Below are 20,685 nucleotides of genomic sequence, written 5' to 3'. Positions count from 1 at the left end.
GAATGCAAACAAGATTTTATGCTTGAATCCTTTTTCCAAAACAGGGTTAAAATAGTGTTACAAGCTGGTTTTTATATTTCTTTAATTTCTGTTAATTTAAAGAGAAAAAAAAAAAAAAACTACATTCAACCTCTCTATCATTTAGAAGACCATCTGGAATACCTTAGACATTCATTGCAGAGATAAACAGAAGTTTGCTCTTATCATTAGAATGCTCATAGTTGCCAAGATTGACTTAAAAATTTTGAAGAGCAGGGTTCAGATGAAAATTTCAAACGCTTGAATCTATGCCAGTGGGGAGCTTGAGCTCAAATGAGAAAAGATATCCATGCAGTCAAAATCATTGTTGTGTTAGAAGTGTGAGATGCATTTTAGACTAGGTAATTTGGAATTTATCCCAAATACACCCACGTAAATGCTGTTTGTTTGAACTTAAATATATAGTGGGTCATTTTGTTCATTTCTGGCATCTGAAGAAATTGTGTCTGTGCCAAAGTCTTAGAATAGGTGTCTGGGGCTGGGAGGGTGGTGTGTTAACCAATGATAAGAACTACTGCCGTTTATCCAAACATTTTTAAATCATTTTACAGTTTTCTTTGTTTTGCAAAGTGTCATGGTAATGTTTTATTGAATCATGTTAATAAACACAGAATTGTCAGGGTTGGAAGGCACCTCAAGGATCATTCAGTTCCAAGCTCCCTCCCATGGGCAGGGACACTTTCCACTAGATCAGGTTGTCCAGAGCCATATCCAGCCTGGCCTTAAAAACATCCAGGGATAAGACTTCCACCACCTCCCTGGGCAACCTGTTCCAGTGTCTCAACACCCTAATTAATGGTGAAAAACTTATTCCTAACATCCAACCAGAATCTCCTCTTCTAAAGCCTGGATCCATTCCCCCTCGTCCTATCACTACCTGATACTCTAAAAAGTCCCTCCCCAGCTTTCATGTAGGCCCCCTTCAGATATTGGAAAGCCACAATAAGGTCTCCTCAGAGCCTTCTCTTCTCCAAACTGAACAACCCTTTCTGGTGGCAGAATCTAAATCAAAACCCGTTTTTAAACTAGCATTCTGATTGGGAGATATTTTGAATTCATATAATTGTACCCTTTCTTTTTAAAATTCATCAAAAGCAAAAGTATCTGCTTTTCTAGTAGAGATTAATGTTAGTTTTGCTAATGAAACTCTTCTCGTTATATTTTCATCTTTCAATTTAAGCAATCTGTATTTCTCCATCTAAAGAGATTTAAGGACATTCGTGGGAGGTCTGAGACAAACTGATCAATATGTGCATTATGAAAATGGTGGGCAGAATGCCATTACTACTGTGGTGTGGATGACAAATAGAGATGCTTAAATGGCTAGTTTACTTGGGGTTTTGTCAGGTCGTATATTACATGTGTTCGATTTCCTCTAGAGTCACCATGAAGTGTGGAAGAAGTTAAGGAATTAAATGAAATTAGCCTGAAATCATTAGCTGTAAATTAGACAGTCATTTAGCCTAATTCTACTTTCAGTGATGATCTGCATATTATAAAGATGTATTTATCAGGGCTCTAGATGGATAATTTTACTTATTTATTATCCAGAAGAAGAGACAATGTCATTTATTGCTACTTATGATTTTTATTGGTAGTGTGTACATATTTCACAACAGAACTTTAATCAGAAAAGCTGTCTTTGGCTTCATACAGTAAGAACTTCTTTGGAATGGGGTAGCATAAAATGAGCATTCAGTATTTTTCATGCTGCTGGGTGCTATTCCTTCAAGCTCATGTTTTTTCATTCCTCCTTTTTAAATTTCTTGTGCTGAAACATACTTTAATTCATTCAGTAGCAGTCTGCAGATCAAAACTAGGAAAGGAGATGAGAATTGTAAATATGTCTTAAGACCATACTCTGTGCTATTCTGAAAGTCTAGGTTTACAAACTATAATCTCATCCACCAGTTCCAGAATAGAAAAAGGGGGGGTGGGAGGGAACCCCAAACATTTAACACATTCACTAGTAAATACAATATATACAAAGTCAGAAAGCTCCCATTAACATATCTCTGTTGTTTTGGGAAGACAAATGTAATGATACGTGCTCAGGGATGCAGGCTGCATGCAGGCTGCAGGTTATCCTTGTTCTGTTGCACAAGCAATATAGGAGGAGTGCAGCTTTAAACCTCTTTTGGGACTATAATGCTGCTAGGTATATTTGGCTGGTATGGTTTTATGCAAGTGTGGTAGAAGCTGGAGGAAGATATTTTGTGACCTTCTCGTTGTTTGTATGTATAAATAACTAGGGCTGACCTGACTACAGAAGCAGTTCTCGTTACAGCAGTACTACTCATTCCCAAATACATAGCTCAAAGGCATTTCTGGCTTTTAAATATCCTATAAATTGCTGTAGCTCTGTGTTTCCCTTCAATGTCTGTGACTTCTTCCTGCTTTGGGTATGCGTGGGCAGAACAGACCTTTGTGCATGTGCATCCTATTTGGCTGTGCTCATAGACATTTCTGAGAAATAATTTGTCTTCAGGGGCATTTATGAAGCATGTTATGTTTTTAAGCTGTTATACAACTGTAATGTTTAAAATCCAATATGACTGTTGATATAACTTTTAACACTACCAAATGAGAGAAAAGCACACAATCCATAAGGGAACATTTTAAGTCATGCTGTCTGCTGTCTTACTTGAGCTACAAAACTGCCACTCTCTGGTGGGACAGAATGATGCCATACAAGGTGAGCACAAAGGCTAATTTAAGGGAACAGATTTTTCTCGTGTGGAGGCAAGACCTCTTTCCATTGCACTTCATGAAAGGGTCAAGTATGATTTATAAAGATATCTAAACCTAAATATGCTTGAGTTAAAGAATCTTAACCCTGGAGTAACCCCATTCGGTTTTTATACCAAGCAATATCAAGTAGTACTTTACTTGTTAGAATACAGGACTCTCATTGTGAAAATCAGTGTTGACTCCTAAAGGTTAATATGACTGTTTAAAACATTTGTCAGAGATACTGATGAATCAGTGGGTTCCCTTATGATAGCAGATACAATCTGTTGAAGGATCTCAGTCCCACTGATGTCTATGACAGAAGATGTGTATTTTTAAACTTCATTGTTTCCTTCAAAAACCCACACTTTGCTGAAGGGTCTTCCTGATTCACAATCACAAACTTTATGCTTAGTGCTGGAACACTTAGTAAAAAGTGTGTTTACTTACATGAGAGTAAGTTAGTCATGTACTAAGTTTACTTTCCTGAAATGTATTAAGGATTTTTTTACCTCCGAATGCTCCTATTATAAAATGTGGTTTTAGTTCTCATTGTTCTGTTAGATATTTCCTGCACACAGTATTTCATATCTAATATAATTCAAAGTGCAATGAACTTCTTAATATTGAATTTATAATAGTTCATTAATTTGCATAGAAATGAATTTAACCGAATTGGTGAATTTATTATATTAGAAACCTTTATAATGCCTGGCATAAAATGCCTGGTTCCCACTTGTGTCATATACAGGATTGTGATTTGTGTTTCACTGTACTATAATTACCTGTATATGCATTCAAAAATGTTTCATAAATGGAGAAGAAAATGTTGAATTAAAACAGTAGTAAGGAACATTTAGATAAATTCAATGTGACATGCAAAAGACCCAATGCAATGTGAAAGAAAGAACGAAAGAAAGAAAGAAAGAAAGAAAGAAAGAAAGAAAGAAAGAAAGAAAGCTAACCAAATGAAAAGCCACAAAACAAACCCCCACACCAATAAAAAAAACAGAATACCAAAAAACCCCAAACAACCTGAAGCCCCAGAGCGTGTGTGTGTGTAAACAACAAACAGCCAACACCAACAAACAACCAAACACAAAACAAAACCAACCCAGAGAATTTTACTCATGATAGTTTTAGAAGCAAGATAATAAAGAAAGAAAGATAGTAAATGGATAGTAAAAGACAGTAAATGGAACTGTGCTGGAGGAAGAATGCAAAAAGAGGAAGCAAAGGCAAGAAAAGAAGTGACAAAAAGTACAAGAAAGGAAGAGCTAAAAGGGAGAAATACAGTTGATCTGAAAAGAAGCAGAATATACAGCCAAGCAGTACTAAACATTTGGAAACTGATTAGTAAATAGTGATTTCAACAACTAGGAATTAACTGTTTCATAAGGACTACCTTCTGACCTTTAATTTTCATTCATGCATGCTTACATCTAGGCTAGATTGTGTTTCTGGATTCTCACTTTGGCTTTGATTCTACACTTCAGAAATCTCTCTTCATGTAATTTTTTTGGAAGAGATGTATCTATAACACTACTGAAAGAGAATGTCCTGATTTAAGATATTGGAATTTTTTGGAGTTGATCCTGATGTTAATCAACAAAAGAAATCCCTCTTGCAGTGAAAATTTGATCACAAACCTTGGGTACTTAGCAGAGCACTGGCAGTATGTTGTTCCTTGGGAATACAATGTGATTTCAGGTTAAGCTGAAGCTGATTATCTCTTTTTCTTTTTCTTATTACTTTTTTTCCTTTTTCAGTTTTCCCATTATATTTGTTTATTTATTAGCTACTTCTAGTACATGCACAGAAGCTGTTGTTGGAAATTTTGTTCCTAAATTGATGAAAATGATGCTAGCACTCAGTCTTTCATTATATATCCACTTACAATAATTTTGTTTCATCTCTCAGACTTTCAAGAGGGAGCTCAAAACTAAAGAACCTGTTATCAGGAGTGCGCTTGAGACCGTGCGAATCTTCTTAGCAGAGCAGCCTGCGGAGGGACTGGAGAAGCTCTACCCAGAACCAAGAGGTAAATGAGGAAAGAGCAGAGTAATAACACATTGCTGGAAAAATCAGTGATGATCAGCAATGATTAAATAAATTCTTCCAGCCACTGTGAAAGCATTCCTTTATACACTCCAGGCTGAATGTCAGTATTCAGAAACTCAGCTAAAAATAAAGATGAAAGAAACCCTTAGTGATCTTTCTGAACACTGTGCTACTAAATAGGCATGCATATTTATAAGCAGATTTTGAAACTGGCTTTAAACCTTCAGGACTTATCTATAACTGTAGGCCCATTTGAGGTCTGAAAGGTGCAATTCAACCAAAAATTCAACTTGTAGTTTTGGTACTACTATAACTCCCAAATCCACTCAATTGTAGCATTAAAAAACCAAACCAAACCAACAAACAAAAAAAACTCCACAAACAAACAAACAAACAAAAAAACCAGCAACAAAAAAAAATCGCAGGGTTTAACAATTATGTATGTGCAGAATTATTTTGCTGAATAAAGACACAGTAAAGAAACTTTTAGGTACACCTTGAATGTTTGAAAATGGAACTATGTGCTTAGATGCATATTTTAGTGATTTGTATGGTGGCAAGATTTAAATTTGTTAAGAGATTTTCAAACGAGAATACATTAAGAAAATAAATTTCCCAAGAGTCTTTGGTTATGAACAATTTCTTACTTAGCTTTGAACTTGCTCAGATGAAATGATTTTTCTTCTGAGACAGAATTTGCTTTAAAAGCTTCTTGACTTTCGCATTTAGAGCTGTCACCTGAAGAAAGGGCCCACAACGTCACTAAACTTCTCCAAAGGCAATCAGATGAGGTCAGAACTGAGTGGGATAAGCTAAATCTGCAGTCTGCTGATTGGCAAAAGAAGATAGATGATGCCCTTGAAAGACTTCAGGGCCTTCAAGAGGCGATGGATGAACTGGATCTGAAGCTGCGCCAGGCTGAAGTGTTCAAGGCATCCTGGCAGCCAGTGGGAGATCTGCTAATTGACTCTCTGCAGGATCACTTAGAGAAAGTCAAGGTATGTGTCCATGTATCAGTATTTCAGAGTATAAAATAATTCGCTTGTTCATTGTATGAATCCCCAGATCAGGAATTATCTTTTAAAATTAGAAATTCATAGCTTTTTATCATAGTAATATTTTTTTTAAAAATGATAATTTTTAAAAGTACATACAAAGAGTTTTATAATTTCTGCAGTTAAAATCAAATTTAATCATCCTTGAGAATATATATTGCTGCAAGGGTAAAAAGGCGCAGCAGGAATGTCTAAATATCCTCGACACTCTCACTGTTAGGTGAAGGGACTGGTTAAAAGACTGGAGGGAAATTCTTATGAGGAGAGGCTGAGGGAGGGGACCTGGGGTTGTTTAGCATGGAGGAGATGCAGGGGGGGACCTTATCACACTCTACAACTACTTGAAGGGAAGTTGTAGTAAAGTGAGGGTCAGGCTCTTCTCCCAGGCAACTTGTAATGAGTGGGCATGGCCTGAAGCTGTGCCAGGGGAGGTTTAAGTTGGATGTTAGGAAGCACTTCCTCATGGAAAGGGCAATTAGACCCTGGAATGGTCTGCCCAGGGAGGTGGAGGAGTCATCTTCACTGGAGGTATTTAATAAAACATTGTGTGTGGCACTTAGTGACATGGTCTGGTCAATGTGGTGGTGTTAAGTCATAGGCTGGACTTGATGATCTCAGAGGTCTATTCCAGCCTCAACGATTCTGTGATTCTGTGAAAGCAAAATCAAATAAATAGAAGTAGATAGGGTAAAAGCACACAAAATTAATTTTGTTCTTTATTAACTTTTTATAAGCATGATGAATATATAATTGTGCCTATACTTGTAGAGCAGAATTTAAATAATTTGAAGTACATTATTTTGTTGTTTCCTCGTGGTGGTGGTATTTATCATCCGTCTTACATGGTAGCTAGGTCTCATAACATCACAGTATCACAGTATAACTAAGGTTGGAAGAGACCCCAAGGATTGTTGAGTCCAACCTGTCAAGATAAGATAGCTTAAAAGAATTACCTGGGAAAGCTGTCATAATTTTCTATAACAATGTTTATCTGCTTTTAGTAACTAATTTCCTCTCAAAACAACACTTGTTATGTAGTTATTGGACTCTTATTGTTTCATAAAATTGCTGCTTATTAAGAAAGTCACAAGGACTCTTTCAGCATGGCTGCCATGGCCAGATTTTCTAAATACTGCAGTATTCCTTCAGCTAGAGCACAGCAGAGGCAGTTGCCATTTTGATAAGATCAAAGTGCCTCTGTTCCATTCACATAAATGGGAATCATCAGTCATTTTGAAAGAGACCTGAGCTGACTGTTATTTTCTCTAGTAGCACATCAGAATCTAAGAGAGAGGAAATAGAATGACTAATGAGAAGAGAAGAAAGCTTTCTTAAAATTCTAGTGCACTTTATACATATATATTAAAAAAAAAATCATAAGTTTTAATCACACAAAAAGTTAAATGAGTGTCCTGTACAAATATTATACAAGGCAAATGAAGTGTGTAGTAGCTGAGGAACAATTAGCTGCAACATTTTTTATCTGCATAAATGAACAGGTGTCCAAGAAGGCCAATGGCATCCTGGCCTGCATCAGGAACAGTGTGGCCAGCAGAGGCAGGGAAGTCATTTTGCCCCTGTACTCAGCACTGGCTAGGCCACACCTTGAGGACTGTGTCCAGTTATGATATAGGCTATCATAAGATTATCAGCTAAATGGTAAATGAAAAACAAACCAACCAACCATACAGAATAGATTGTTATTCTTATAACCTATAACTTTTCATTTAATACCTGACAATAACAGTCTGCTAGTTGCTCACAGAGAGTGATGCTGTGCTTTCAGCAACTTCTAAGTGATCATAATAAGCTTGGGTGATGCAGGAACACAACAAGAGGTAATTGGTGGCCATTAACGTGGCTTCACCAAGGGCAAATAATGCCTGATGAATTTGATGGCTTTCTGTGATGGAGTTACAACATCAGTGGATAAAGGAAGAGCAGCTGATATCATCTACCTGATGGTACTGTCCTACATGACATATGTATTAATGCACCAACTGGTATTCATCTCTGATTCTAGGTGATAAACAGTTTCACACACCTACCCTAAAGAATGCAACCCAGACTGCAGATTATCTGTAACCAAAATATTCTTTAAACTTCTCTGCTGTAGTGTTATCTCCCTTTTTTCTTCTCTTATGAGGAATCTTATGAGCAGACTGAAATAATACACATTAATAATACACATTCTTTCTCTTTTCCAAGCATACCTTTCTGACCATTAAAATCCAAACCATCACTTCACTGTCTTAAATCAAGTTCAAGCCCAGATGAATCAATATGATGATTGTTAACTGTAAAAAGCAGAACAGAATTTAGTGAGAGTAAATCTTGCATTTTCACAGAACTCTTAATATTGTTCCTTAAGAGCTGGTTATTGTTCTTGCAGGTTCACTTTTACAGTTATGAATTAAGCACTTGCATAAGAAGACTATGAAGTTTGCATATAGATTATGCATTTTAACCTATTTAATGCAGCAAGTATATTCAGAAAGGCTATATCCTTTAAAATGCTCTTGTCATAGCCTATTTACAATTTTAATACAATGTCTGCTAATTATTTTCTACAGAATTGTGAAACAAAAGGCAATGAGAAATTCACATGAGTTCAGTGAATAAGTAACCCCTTTTCTTTTCCTTTCTTTTTTTCTCCTGAGATGTCAGGCTTGAATTATATGCTGTTTATTTCAGACTTTCCTCAGCATAATTGACAATTGTTGTCAGTTGTATGTCACTGACAAATTTTTGCTGGAAAGTGTCAACCTGAAGCTTCTTTCCAATTTGTAAACTGAGCAGAGTTTGCCATTATGCATAGATCAGAAATGAACTGATCTGCTCATCATCTGCTCCAAAATTACTTTTCTATGTGCACTCAATCTTTTTGTCCCTAGACATCTCTTCACTAAATGAAGCAAAAAGTAAGACAATCCCTAAAGATAATTGGCTGCATTTCATTTGTGTTCATATGTGGCCACGGAAAGAAAGAAATAGATTTGGCAAAGATTAAACAATATATTATTGCAACCATTCTAATAGTCAATCAGCAGCCTCAATTACTGGAGAATGAATGAGCTTAGGCAGTTCATAAAAAAAACCAAAAAAACTTATATATTCTTCTGTACTCCTCCTTGGATGAGGCCTTGGGCAGCTGAGTCTAGATGAGAGGCATCCATGCCCATGGCAGAGAGGTTGGAGTACATGATCCCTAAGATGATCCCTTCCAACCTAAGCCATTCAATGAAACTCCTCCTCTGTGTGTAAAATAGAATAATTTCCAGGCTACAGATAAGAAAGACATTGTTCAAGGAGAAGATGATCTAATGGCATTCTGGAGAATTTTAAGGTTTTACATATGAATGTGGTCACTAAAAATACAATTTACAAAATAGGAAAAACTTCAGCAACTCTTGTACTGCTAATATAAACTAAATATCAGTAGAGTATATCATACCATAACAGACTTTATCTTACATTGACCAAAAAATCAAAACATTTATATTCACTGGAACATTTTGAAATCCTACAGGTATCATATATATATATATATATTTAAAATAATTGATTTTAAGTTAAAACTTTGTGGAGTTTTCTGTGATGAAAGTAATAGTTGATTTGTTTAATTTGTTAACAGATTGTGGTGGGTTGAAATTCCCCCCCCCCCCCACATTAACACAGATCAATTTTCAAGATGTTGCAAAATATCAAGGACACCTCAGGTGTCCATTAGCTAACTGGTTGTGTCTTTACCTTTTATAAAATGTGGGTTTATGCAACAGAGAATTTAGTAAAATGTTATTTGGTTGTCACTCTCACAGGCAAGTTTAATTTTCTAAAGTCTGCTTTCAATATGGAATAGAGTTTTAAAACTTGCACATAGTTATAGCAGCTGAAGTTAGTTCTGCTATGATGCTTAGCTTGTAGGAAATGAAAGTTACTCAGTTGTGTCCTGTGATCTCTTAATCTCATTTTAACATCTTATGAATCAATTTCTTTTCTCATATGAAAAGAAATATGCTTTAAAGTGGTTATTTCACAGAATCATAGAATCATAGAATGCACTGGGTTTGGAGGAACATTTAAAGGACGTCTATCCACCTCCCCTGCAGTAAGCAGGGACATCCCAGACTAAATCAGGTTGCTCAGAGTCCCATCAAATCTGACGTCAAATGCCTCCAGTGATGGGGCCTCCACCACCAGCCCGGGCAACCTATTTGAGTGTTCCATGACCCTCATAGTATAGAACTTCTTCCTAATGTCCAGCCTAAATCTATCCTGCTCTAGTTTAAAATTATTGCCCCTTTTCCTATCACTACAATCCCTCCCCACCTTTCTTGTAGGCTATAAGGTCCCCCCACAGTCTTCTCTTCTCCAGGCTGAACAACACCAGCTCTCTCATCCTGGCTTTACAGGAGAGGTGCTCCAGTACTCCGGGTGGGGTCACATGAGTGTAGAGCAGAAGGGGAGAATCACCGTCCTCCTCCTGCTGGCCACAGTTCTTTGGTACAGCCCAGGGTGCAATTTGCCATTTGGGCTGGAAGTGCACATTTTTGGCTCATGTCCAGCTTTTTGTCCTGTTCTTCAGGGCTGCTCTCTATCATATCATACCCCAACCTCTATTTGTGCTTGAGATCTGCATGACATCCCAACCCTCTAGCATACCAACTATACCACTCAACTTTCTGTCATCTGCAAACTTACTGAGGGTGCTTTCAATCCCACTGTCCATATTGCTGACAAAGATGTTTAGCACAAATGGTCTGAGTACTGACCCCTGAGCGATGCCGCTTGTGCCTGGTCTCCATTTGGACATTGTGCCATCGACTGTAACCCTCTGAGTGCAGCCACCCAGCTAGTTCCTTATCCAGTGAGTGGTCCATCCCTCAAGCCCTTTGCAATTTGGTGACCAGGATGCCATGCAGGACAGTGTCAAATGTTTTACATCCTGGCAGATGACATCAGTTACTCTTCCTTTGTCCACTGATGTTGTAACTTCATAATAGAAAGCCAAGTTTGCTAGGACTGATTTGCCCCTGGTGAAGCCATGTTGGTTACCACCAGTCACCTCTCCTTCATTTTCCATATACTTTAGCAAAGCCTAAACACATATTTCATATGTAATAGTCATACATTTACAAAATTGAACTGAAAGTTTCATCTGCGTTATGTTGTTGCTATGTAATCAGTCACATAAGATTGGGAAGTTTGCTATGGCAATAACAATGGCAATGACCCATTTTAAACAACTGCAGTAAACTGTCTTTGTTTCTGCCTACTCCTTTTGCAATAAGCTATACACTTCTGATCTCATATTTGGATGCTACCACTTTAATTATAGTCAATGTTTTATGGAGACTGGATTAAATAGGGGGGTTGTCTGTATCAAGCTACCAGTCTTAAGAGAGAGTATAAAATCTTTTTTACATAAGAATGATGAGAAAATTATGAGCAGGCAGAGAAGTGAAATCTCACAGTGGCCTTTTAAATAAAAGGCTGCTTTTGACCACTCAACTTGGTAAAGAGTAATGTAATTGAGATACAGAAACCTTAATCTGCTAATAAAAAAAAAACAAGCAAATAACATTCTTTAATTAATTTTTGAGGAATCACAGCAACTCTGTGAGAAACAGCCCTTTGCAGATCATTTTGCAAAAGAATCAGCAACTAAAGAAGAGCTCCAACAGATTTCACAAGATTTGCATCAGATTTATGTTAATTGTATTAACACAGTTATCAAGAGAACAGATAACTGTTTTCTTTTTGATTAAGGATCTTTGGGCTGAATAATACTGTTTACTTTCCCTGACAGGAAGTGCAGAAAAAGTCCTCAACTCTAAAGAAGCAAAACTGGTGGAAATCTTTTCTACCTCCAACCCAGTTTGGTAGAACATGCTGTTATTAGATCAACAGATTTCATTTAGAGCCAGTTTTTTCCCTGTATGAACTCACCCAACTGATTTCAGTGGGAGCTCAGCTTGCACATCTGCAGGCAGAATTTGACTTTTTAAGTATTGGTAATCTCTGATCTTGGTTTCTGGTAGCCTGCTGAGAGAGCTAACTAATATATGTATAAAGAACTGTCTGTGGTTTTATGCCTCTGAAATTCAGAATTGAGGCAGACCAGAACATTTTTAAACGATTGCTCTTTATCACTGTATCAGAAATAAGAATGGGGCTCAAGCTTTAGAAGGAGAATTAAACATTAATATTAAAGTACCTAAGTGGCATGATAATTGCAGGGACTCTAGCATTGAACGTGTTTTTTCTGTACAAACAAATCACATATAGATCTTGGCCTGATGATCAAGTATTAACATTCCCAGACACGACATTAAATCAAAGATGCTCTTGAGTTGTTGACTCTGTTCCAAAGTCTTCTTTCTCTAATGTAAATGCAAATTTTTATCCAAGAAAATAAAATACCACGCAGGTGACACTTTCCTTTTCACAATGGAACCATTTTATTTAGGCTTTCCTAAGTGAGTGTGGCTCAGGGAAGTGGGTGGTTAAAGGGAGAAAAAGTATACCCAAGGAGTATTTATAACAAATCTGTTCTGCTATATATAGTCTGCTATTGAAATACTTCTACATAAAGCAAAAGGACATATATAACCACAGAGACATATATGTTCAGGGAGAAGAAAAGGGGTGATGGAATTTAATTTTAATGTTGCCTGCTTTCTGTGAAGAGGTAATATTTTTTTCATGAAGAGAAACATGGCAATATTATGTTATTAATGAAATATTTTCATAGGACTTTGACTGTCCTATTTCTGGTGTTGTAACTATCAAGTGTGCAGATAATATTACTCTGACATGGGCAAATCAATGAGCAAAACAAAATCAATTTATCAAGCTCATATGCTGGTACACAGTAATTATTTAGGGAGTGCTTGGAGCTGGGAGTGCAATGAATATTAAATTACCTGAGATGTTTATCAGCGACCCATTGTGTTATGCTTTTCTCACTTTAATCTTTATGTATTTAAAGCCTGACAGAGTTTTATTTCATTTCTTTTTGTCTGAAGTTAACCCGTAATAAAACCTTATAATTGCTACTTAGGACTTTATAGTGCTTCTCATGTTCCAGATAGTGTGAGCATCTCTCTGAGACTGCAGTAGAAGTAATATTGTCCCCAATTTGCTAACAGGACAATTGAATTAGTGAAACTAATTTGTCCAGATAGAAATGCCACTCAATTTATTTTTATTCTCTGTATTTTTTACCTGCAAATTGTTTAGCTGGATTTGATTATCCAGTGGATTAAGAATAACAATTTTCATTAGTTTCAGCTGAGTGGCCACAGCTACTCATTTTCCAGAAACATAGCCTGCCATCCTTCAAGATATGGCAGGGCAGCATGCCACCCAGAAGGGTTTCAGCCTAAATGCCTGGGAAGGTGGGCACTGCTCCTGACACAATTTCTCAGCCTGTGCCCAGTGATGCTATAAAAACCCTAGAGCTGTTTAGTTTTGTGAATTTTATTTAACAGTTTCCATTTCAGCATTCTATTTTAACATTCTTTTTTCCTAGGTTAGCTTAAAAAAAAGAAATTATTCTTATTTATCACAGGGTCACAGGATGTCAGGGGTTAGAAGGGGCCCAAAGAGATCATCGAGTCCAAACCCCTGCCAGAGCAGGACCATACAATCTAGCTCAGGTCACAGAGGAATGCATCCAGATAGGTGTGACCATTTTAGGCTGTGCCTTTAAGAAAGGGACAGTTGCTGAAACACTCTGGCTGAATGTTTTGAAAACATTCAGATATTCTAAATGAATTTCATTGGTAGATAGGTAAAATGCAACTTTAAGTTTTAGTTCAGTTTTGAGTCTCAGCCAGTTCTGTTCTGTCTGCCTTTTCAGCCTGTCTGCTTCTGAGCAGCAGCTGCGGGACCTGTTAACCTTGAATAACAGATAAGAAAGAAAAATTCTTGCATGCGCTTTGAGCTAACAGAATTTCCTCCTTAATAATTACCTTTTCTCTCTCTCTAACCCTTTTGGGGAAAAAGGGAGGGAGAGGGAGAGAGGGGGTACAGGGGGGGAGCCCTCCTGGCTGGAGGAGGGAGTTTTGCTCTGTATTATGTTCTTTGCTGTATATTTCTGTATATATTGTAAATACCGTATATTGTGCATATATTCACTGCATCTCATCCTGCTTGTAAATATAGCTCATATCCATTTTGCTTCTCCGACTGAGTTAGCCGTGGTTTCTTTGTGTGTGGGGGGGGGAGAATTGAACTTTCTCTCACCACCACAATAGGCCTTGAAAGAGAAGGAGACTCCACAACCTCTCTGGGGAGTCTGTTCCAGTGGTCTGTGACCCTTAGAGTAAAGAAGTTTCCCCTTGTGTTGAGGTGGAACCTCCTGTGCTGCAGCTCACATCCATTGCTCCTTGTCCTATCACAGGGAGCAAGTGAGAAGAGCCTGTTCCATCCCATTTATTAAATCCCCTCTAAGTCTTCTCTTTTCCAAACTAAAAAGCCCCAGGTCCCTCAGCCCCTTGTCATTATCCTTGCAGCCCTCCACTGGACCCTCTCCAGCTAAACTGGGGAGCCCAAAACTGAATGCAGTACTCAAGATGAGGTCTCACCAGGGCAGAGTGGACTAAAACCTACTGTCATAACTTAATTCCCTTGTCTGGCATTGTTGAAGCATGCTCTTATACAATGTAAGAAGTCTAGGAATTTCCACCTCAAGATTTTGACTTGGAATTTCCCCCCCACTTGCACTTCTCAAGCACCTTAAAGTGGTGGTGAAAAGATGAGGGTGGGAATCACAATATTAATTCAAGAACTGGAAAACATAACTTTGAGCAAAACACTTGAACGTTCCATCTGATTTGCATGCTTCTGGAGGTTAGAGACTGGATAGACCACAAATAGCTCCTTTTGACCTTAAGGTCTATGAAAAACTTTGTTCCCCTTTCTAGAGGTAATAATTGTCAACTTTACGAGGCCAAACATTACAAAGTAATTACATGGCAAATATAAAGAAATATTGGCATATTATAAGCAAATACAATGTAAGAGAGAGGAGAAAATGGAGATTTCTTTTAAACTCTTGTTAGACAGGAGGAGGTTTTGAAACTTGTTGTTTAAACTGCTTTACTCTGACTTGAGTGTCAGAATACAATCTGTGTCTTAAGATAAGCTGTTTTTATGGCAATGCAAGGAATCAATGTTTTGCCTCCTGAAGTGTCCACCCACTGTTATCTGGAAGCTTGAGGTGTTTTATAATATTATGACGCAGCTATTGCAGTCCTTCCAGTTTAAAATGCCTTCTTTTTTTCTCAGTGAAATACTACATTTGCCTTTAAAGGCAATAAACATTTGCTTTATAGTAACTGTTTACTGATGGCAAGGAGAATGCCCGTCAGTCTCTATTACCTGAAAGAACCTTTGGTAAGGAACATGAGTTATTTAACCTTTTATGTTCAATGTGAGTTGTTCATGATTTAACTAATAAGAGGTAAAGAATGATTTATTAAGGATTTAAAAATAGAGTTGGCTAAGGCTCCACAACCTAAGCATATATATCTTTGTGAGTACTTCTAACTTTAAGGATGCTGAATGAAACCATATTAAAATAAATATTTCCCTTTGTAAAAATCCCTTTATATTTTCTCTGTGTGTTTGTTGTGTTAGACTTTCAGATTGCACTTTGATATGCTTTAAGCTACCTACAGTTCCTAGGCACTTCATCTCTTGATTGCCGGATTCACTTCTGGGTTGCAACGTAACTGAGATTGATTTTGTGGAAAAATTGGTGCAGAACTGTTTATGAACACTTTAGCAGTGATGGGCTCTGCCGTGTCATGGTTACAGTTGTTCTAGTAGAGTGAATTACAAGCTAAATTTGCTCATTTACTTTTCCCCCTCCATGGAGGAGAGCACAATTTCTAAATAAATGGTGAGGCAGTAGCATAGGTTGTATTTTTTCAGGGATCATAAAACTGCACATCAGCTGTTGATTAAAAACAAAAATCAAGAATTCATAGTAACTAAGGATGTCAGGATATGTGCATTTGTTTATGAGTATGCTTCTGTTTATTCAATTAGACTTTTTTTTTTTTTTTTTTTTTTAATATATGTATAACAGTACAACAGCTCATAGGTTTTTCCCTTGAAATTTCAGAAATCAATAGAATTTTAGAATGCACTGGTGTGGAAGGTCATCTAGTCCAACCCCCCTGCAGTGAGCAGGAGCATCCTCAACTAGATCAGGTTGCCCAGAGCCCTGTCGAACCTCTCTGGACAAACTGTTCCAGTGCTCAGCCACCCTCATTGTAAAAAACTTGTTCCTAACATCCAATCCAAATCTGCTCTTATCTAATTTAAAGCCACTGCCCTTTGTCCTATCACTTCAGGCCTTTGGAAGCAGTCCCTCTCCAGCCTTCTTGTAGCCTCTCTTCAGATACTGGAAGGCCCCTGTGAGGTCTCCCCAGAGCCTTCTCTTTTCAAGGCTGAACAACCCCAGCTCCCTCAGCCTGTCCTTGTAGCAGAGGTGCTCCAACCCCCTGATCATTTTTGTGACCTGACATTAGTTGATTTTCCATTTGTTCTGTTCAAATTTTGAAATCCTTAGTTTTCAAGAAACACTGAATTGCTCTTCCAAATTGTAGGAAATAACTTGACAATCATAACATGTTATCAAATTCAGAAATATAGAAGTCAGAATGGGGTAGGGCTTAAAGGACATTTGATTTTCTTTGTCCCCTGATGTCTTCTATTAGAACTATTTTTATCGCTGAAGATGATTTATATTCTACTCCTAGTGCATTCTTGCTTGGTCTTGCTTCCAAGTTTATAAAAATATATAGGATGGAAAATTAAATCAGCTAAAATCCTTTTTTTTCAGCACTGCCTGTTCCCAGATGCACTAGAATCAAATAAAAATACAGTATGAGTTTAAAAGGAAGCTAAAGGTAGCATATTGAGGTAGCAGCTGACAGTCCCTGGATTCACTGAAGTTTGAATCAGGACACACTCAACCCATCAGAGAAGAGAGAGATTCATTTTGAATGGGGGGAGGGTGGAGAAGGGGAAAAAAAGAGGCTGTTAGATTGTCCTGGGCAGAACCTTGTACAGTTTTAAATATAAACCTGAAGATATACTCTGACCCATTAATACCTCTCAACGTGGACACTGAGGGAGCTGATTTAGAAAAATGCCAGTGCTGGGAATTTGCTGCATCCCAGACGTAGGACGGCTGCTCACCTTACTGTGCAAATGGATCCTGCTCTGATTTAGCTGCAGCTGCTGCAGGTATAAAAAGCTCTCTCTGCACAAATTCTACTGGCACAGGAGAGCTTTTCTTCCTAAGCCATGTCATATTTTCATCACGCTGCCACATGTCCTTTTGTGTCTCTCTCACTGGTTATGAGAATGAGGTTTAACCCGTGCTAGCAGGAGATTCTTCAGTGTGAGGGAGTTCTTCAAGAAAATGCCAGGTTGGCATAAGGCTGGCAGCCTACGAAAGTGCTGCTCATTAATCAGGGAAGCAGGCTTTCTTTGTAGGCACTGTTGGCCCTTTCTTGAAATCTGTTTCATACTAAGTATCAAAACACATGGTTGAACATACAAGGGAATGGACTTCTCGTGTTCATAATTCTGGACATACATAAGTCCTGATGCAGGGACAAGTGCTGAATGATTTGATGAATGTTATTGCAAGGCCACTCTATTGTCCTTGAAATGGCAGGGCAAGAGAGATAGATTCCTGCATCCTGGAAAAAAGCAAGTGTCTTACCTTCGAGGACTCGGAGAACTGCAGGTCAGTCAGCCTCACCTCAATCTCTCAGATGAAGCAGCTAATCCTTGAAGCTATCTCCAGGCACATGGACAAGACAATCTCAAGAAAAGTCATTAGTTGGGGTATCACAGTGGTTGATACCGGGCCAATATCATTTAACATCTGCATTAATGAACTAGACCTTGGGTCAGAATGCACCCTCATTAAGCAAAGAGATGACACGGTACTGGAATGAACTGCCAATACACCAGATGGCTGTGCTGCCATTCAGAGGAAAGTTGACAGTATGGAGATTTGCACTGAGAGGAATCTCATGGAGTTCAATAAGGAGAATGCTAAATTCGATGTTCTGGGAAAAATAACCCCAGGCAACTGTACACACTAGGGGCCAGTCACCCAGAAAACATCTCTGCAGAAACAGAACCTTGGGGTTCTGACAGAAAAGATGACTGTAAGCTAGAAATGCATCCTCACAGCAAAGAATGCCAACCTTGGGCTTCATCAAGAGCATTGCCAGCAGTTTGTGGAAGGTGTTTCCTCCCCTTGGCTCCCTGATACAAGGCCCTATGAGGAAAGGCTGAGGGAGCTGGGATTGTTTAGCCTGGAGAAGAGAAGGATCAGGGGTGACCTCATTGCCCTCTACAACTACCTGAAAGGTGGTTGTAGACAGGAAGGGGTTGGTCTCTTCTCCCAGGCAACCAGCACCAGAACAAGGGGACACAGTCTCAAGCTGTGCCAGGGGAGGTTTAGACTCGAAGTGAGGAAAAAGTTCTTCACTGAGCGAGTCATTCGTCATTGGAATGTGCTGCCCAGGGAGGTGGTGGAGTCGCCGTCCCTGGAGGTGTTCAAGGGGAGATTGGACGTGGCACTTGGTGCCATGGTCTCATTGTGAGGTCTGTTCGGACAGGTTGGACTTGATGATCCTTGGGGTCTCTTCCAACTTTAGTTATACTGTGATACTGTGATACTGTAAATACGGACTTCAGTGGAGTAAGTCCAGTGCAAGGCCACAAGTATGATTTCAGGGCTGAAGCTGCTTTCCTACAAGGAAAGATTGAGAGAACTGTGACTGCTCAGCCTTGAGAAAAGCAACTTGGGATCTTATCGGTATGTATAAATACCTGATGGGATGGAATGCAGAAGAGACAGATGGATTTTTAATACTGTACACAGACAGAACAAGAAGTAATGGGTGCAAATTAAAACCTTTGAAATTAATTTGAATACAAGAAGATACCTGTGGGTGGTCAGGCACTGGAATAGGTTGCCCAGAAAGGCAATGGAGTTTCCATCCTTGGACATATCCAAAATCTGTTTGGACATGACCCTGAGGAACTTGCTTTTTACCTGCCCCAATCTGAGCTGGGTGGTTGGACTAAATAATCTTAAAATGTGCCTTCAGACTTCAGGCACTCTGTGATTCTGTGTTTCTATAATAACAATGTTAACTGTATTTTAAGACTTCTGGATCTGGTACTTGATTTTTCCTTTCCTTTTAGAGATAATTAAAGTTACTAGTATGTTGAACAAAATTACATCCTATAATAATTCATTAAAACCTCTTGGGCTATAAACTTGACACAAAATTATCAATACAGTAAAGCCATATTATCCACCCAGAAAAACAGGAGATTGATTAGAATTTGCTAACTACTTGCTAGTTTTTTCTACTTAGAATTCTTTCTTCCCTTTCCCTTTCCCTTTCCCTTTCCCTTTCCCTTTCCCTTTCCCTTTCCCTTTCCCTTTCCCTTTCCCTTTCCCTTTCCCTTTCCCTTTCCCTTTCCCTTTCCCTTTCCCTTTCCCTATCTTTTTTCTTTTTCTTTTTTTCCCCTACAGCTTATTTTTCAAGACAGTTTATAGTTTTGTGAAAGTGAAAACACTTATTTAGTGCATGCTTTTGGAATGATTTTTAAAAGTAGACTAAGTACTGTGTCCAGCTCTGGTGCCCTCAACACAAGAAGGACATGAACCTGATGGAGTGGGTCCAAGATGAGGGAAATGATCAAGGGTCTGAAACACCACTCTTTTGAGGGCAGGCTGAGGAAGCTGGGGTTGTTCAGCCTGGAGGAGAAGACTCTGAGGAAACCTAATAGCAGTCTTTCAGTACCTGAAAGAGGTCTACAAGAGGACTGGAAAGGGCCTGTTTATAAAGACCTACAGTGATAGGACAAGAGACAATGGTTTTAAGTTAGAGAAGAAAAAATTTAGGTTGGACATTAGGAAGAAGTTCTTTACCATGAGGATGGTGGAACACTGGAAAGGGTTGCCCAGGGACGTAATTGAGCTAGTGTTTAACATTTAAAGCATTTGTTGTGCTGGTGAAATGCACTTCTCTTTCCAATATCAAAAGGGTACCACTGTGTGTATGTAGCATTGAGCTTCATGGTCCCTCCTTCCAAGCATATGAGAAATGTTACTGAGTCTTGATCTTCACTAATGTGTTCAGGATGAGGTCAATATAGTTCAAAAGCAATACTATGCTGTGGTTGGAGAGTAATTGTTTTTACATGATTTTTCAGATATTTTTCTCATCTTGTAAACATAAATCTAAATGTTAAAGCTAAGTGAAGGACAAAAGAAACACAAAGAAATAATCTGCTTCCAAGATATTTTTCACTGCAGAAATACATCATCTAAGAAGTACCCAGTAGGACTAGTGACTGTATTTTAAATCATAATTGAAAAGCTCAATTGCATGTTTTAACTTTAGGATTGAACAATTGGATAATACTTGCACATAAGTATTTATTAGATAGTATCTGTTTATTTAATACAATTTTAAAGACAAATACAGCCAAACATGGTCTTCATAGAGTTGAGATGTATATAAGAATATATGACTTGGTATGTGGATACTGTTGTTTTCCTTCTTTTAGTGTGGTGAATACTGAACAACATGTTTTTGCTTGCAGTACAACTGCATACTTGCTATGTGTGCTAACAAGGCACTGAGTTTGTCTGTGCTGGACTGCGTCTGAACAGATGTAGTAGGTGTTGGGATCAGTAGGAATAAACATAGTGAGAGTAAAAAGCAAGTTTAATGACCCC

The 20,685-nt window shown here is 38.2% G+C and overlaps 1 protein-coding gene across 10 annotated transcripts in view; it reads left to right on the top strand.

Annotated features, from left to right (window-relative positions):
• DMD (dystrophin) overlaps positions 1-20,685 on the top strand; it is a 1,125,431-nt gene that overhangs the window by 911,883 nt on the left and 192,863 nt on the right. For all 10 annotated transcript variants that reach the window (XM_054165808.1, XM_054165807.1, XM_054165806.1 and 7 more), the window contains 2 exons: positions 4,690-4,810; positions 5,560-5,828. In XM_054165808.1, coding sequence (XP_054021783.1) covers positions 4,690-4,810; positions 5,560-5,828 — 390 coding nt within the window. The remainder of the gene's footprint in view (positions 1-4,689; positions 4,811-5,559; positions 5,829-20,685) is intronic.

This window comes from Dryobates pubescens, chromosome 12, assembly GCF_014839835.1.
Source record: "Dryobates pubescens isolate bDryPub1 chromosome 12, bDryPub1.pri, whole genome shotgun sequence".
Taxonomy (NCBI): Eukaryota; Metazoa; Chordata; class Aves; order Piciformes; family Picidae; genus Dryobates; species Dryobates pubescens.
Note: the sequence above shows the minus strand (reverse complement) of the source record. Positions and strands in the feature narration are given on the sequence as shown.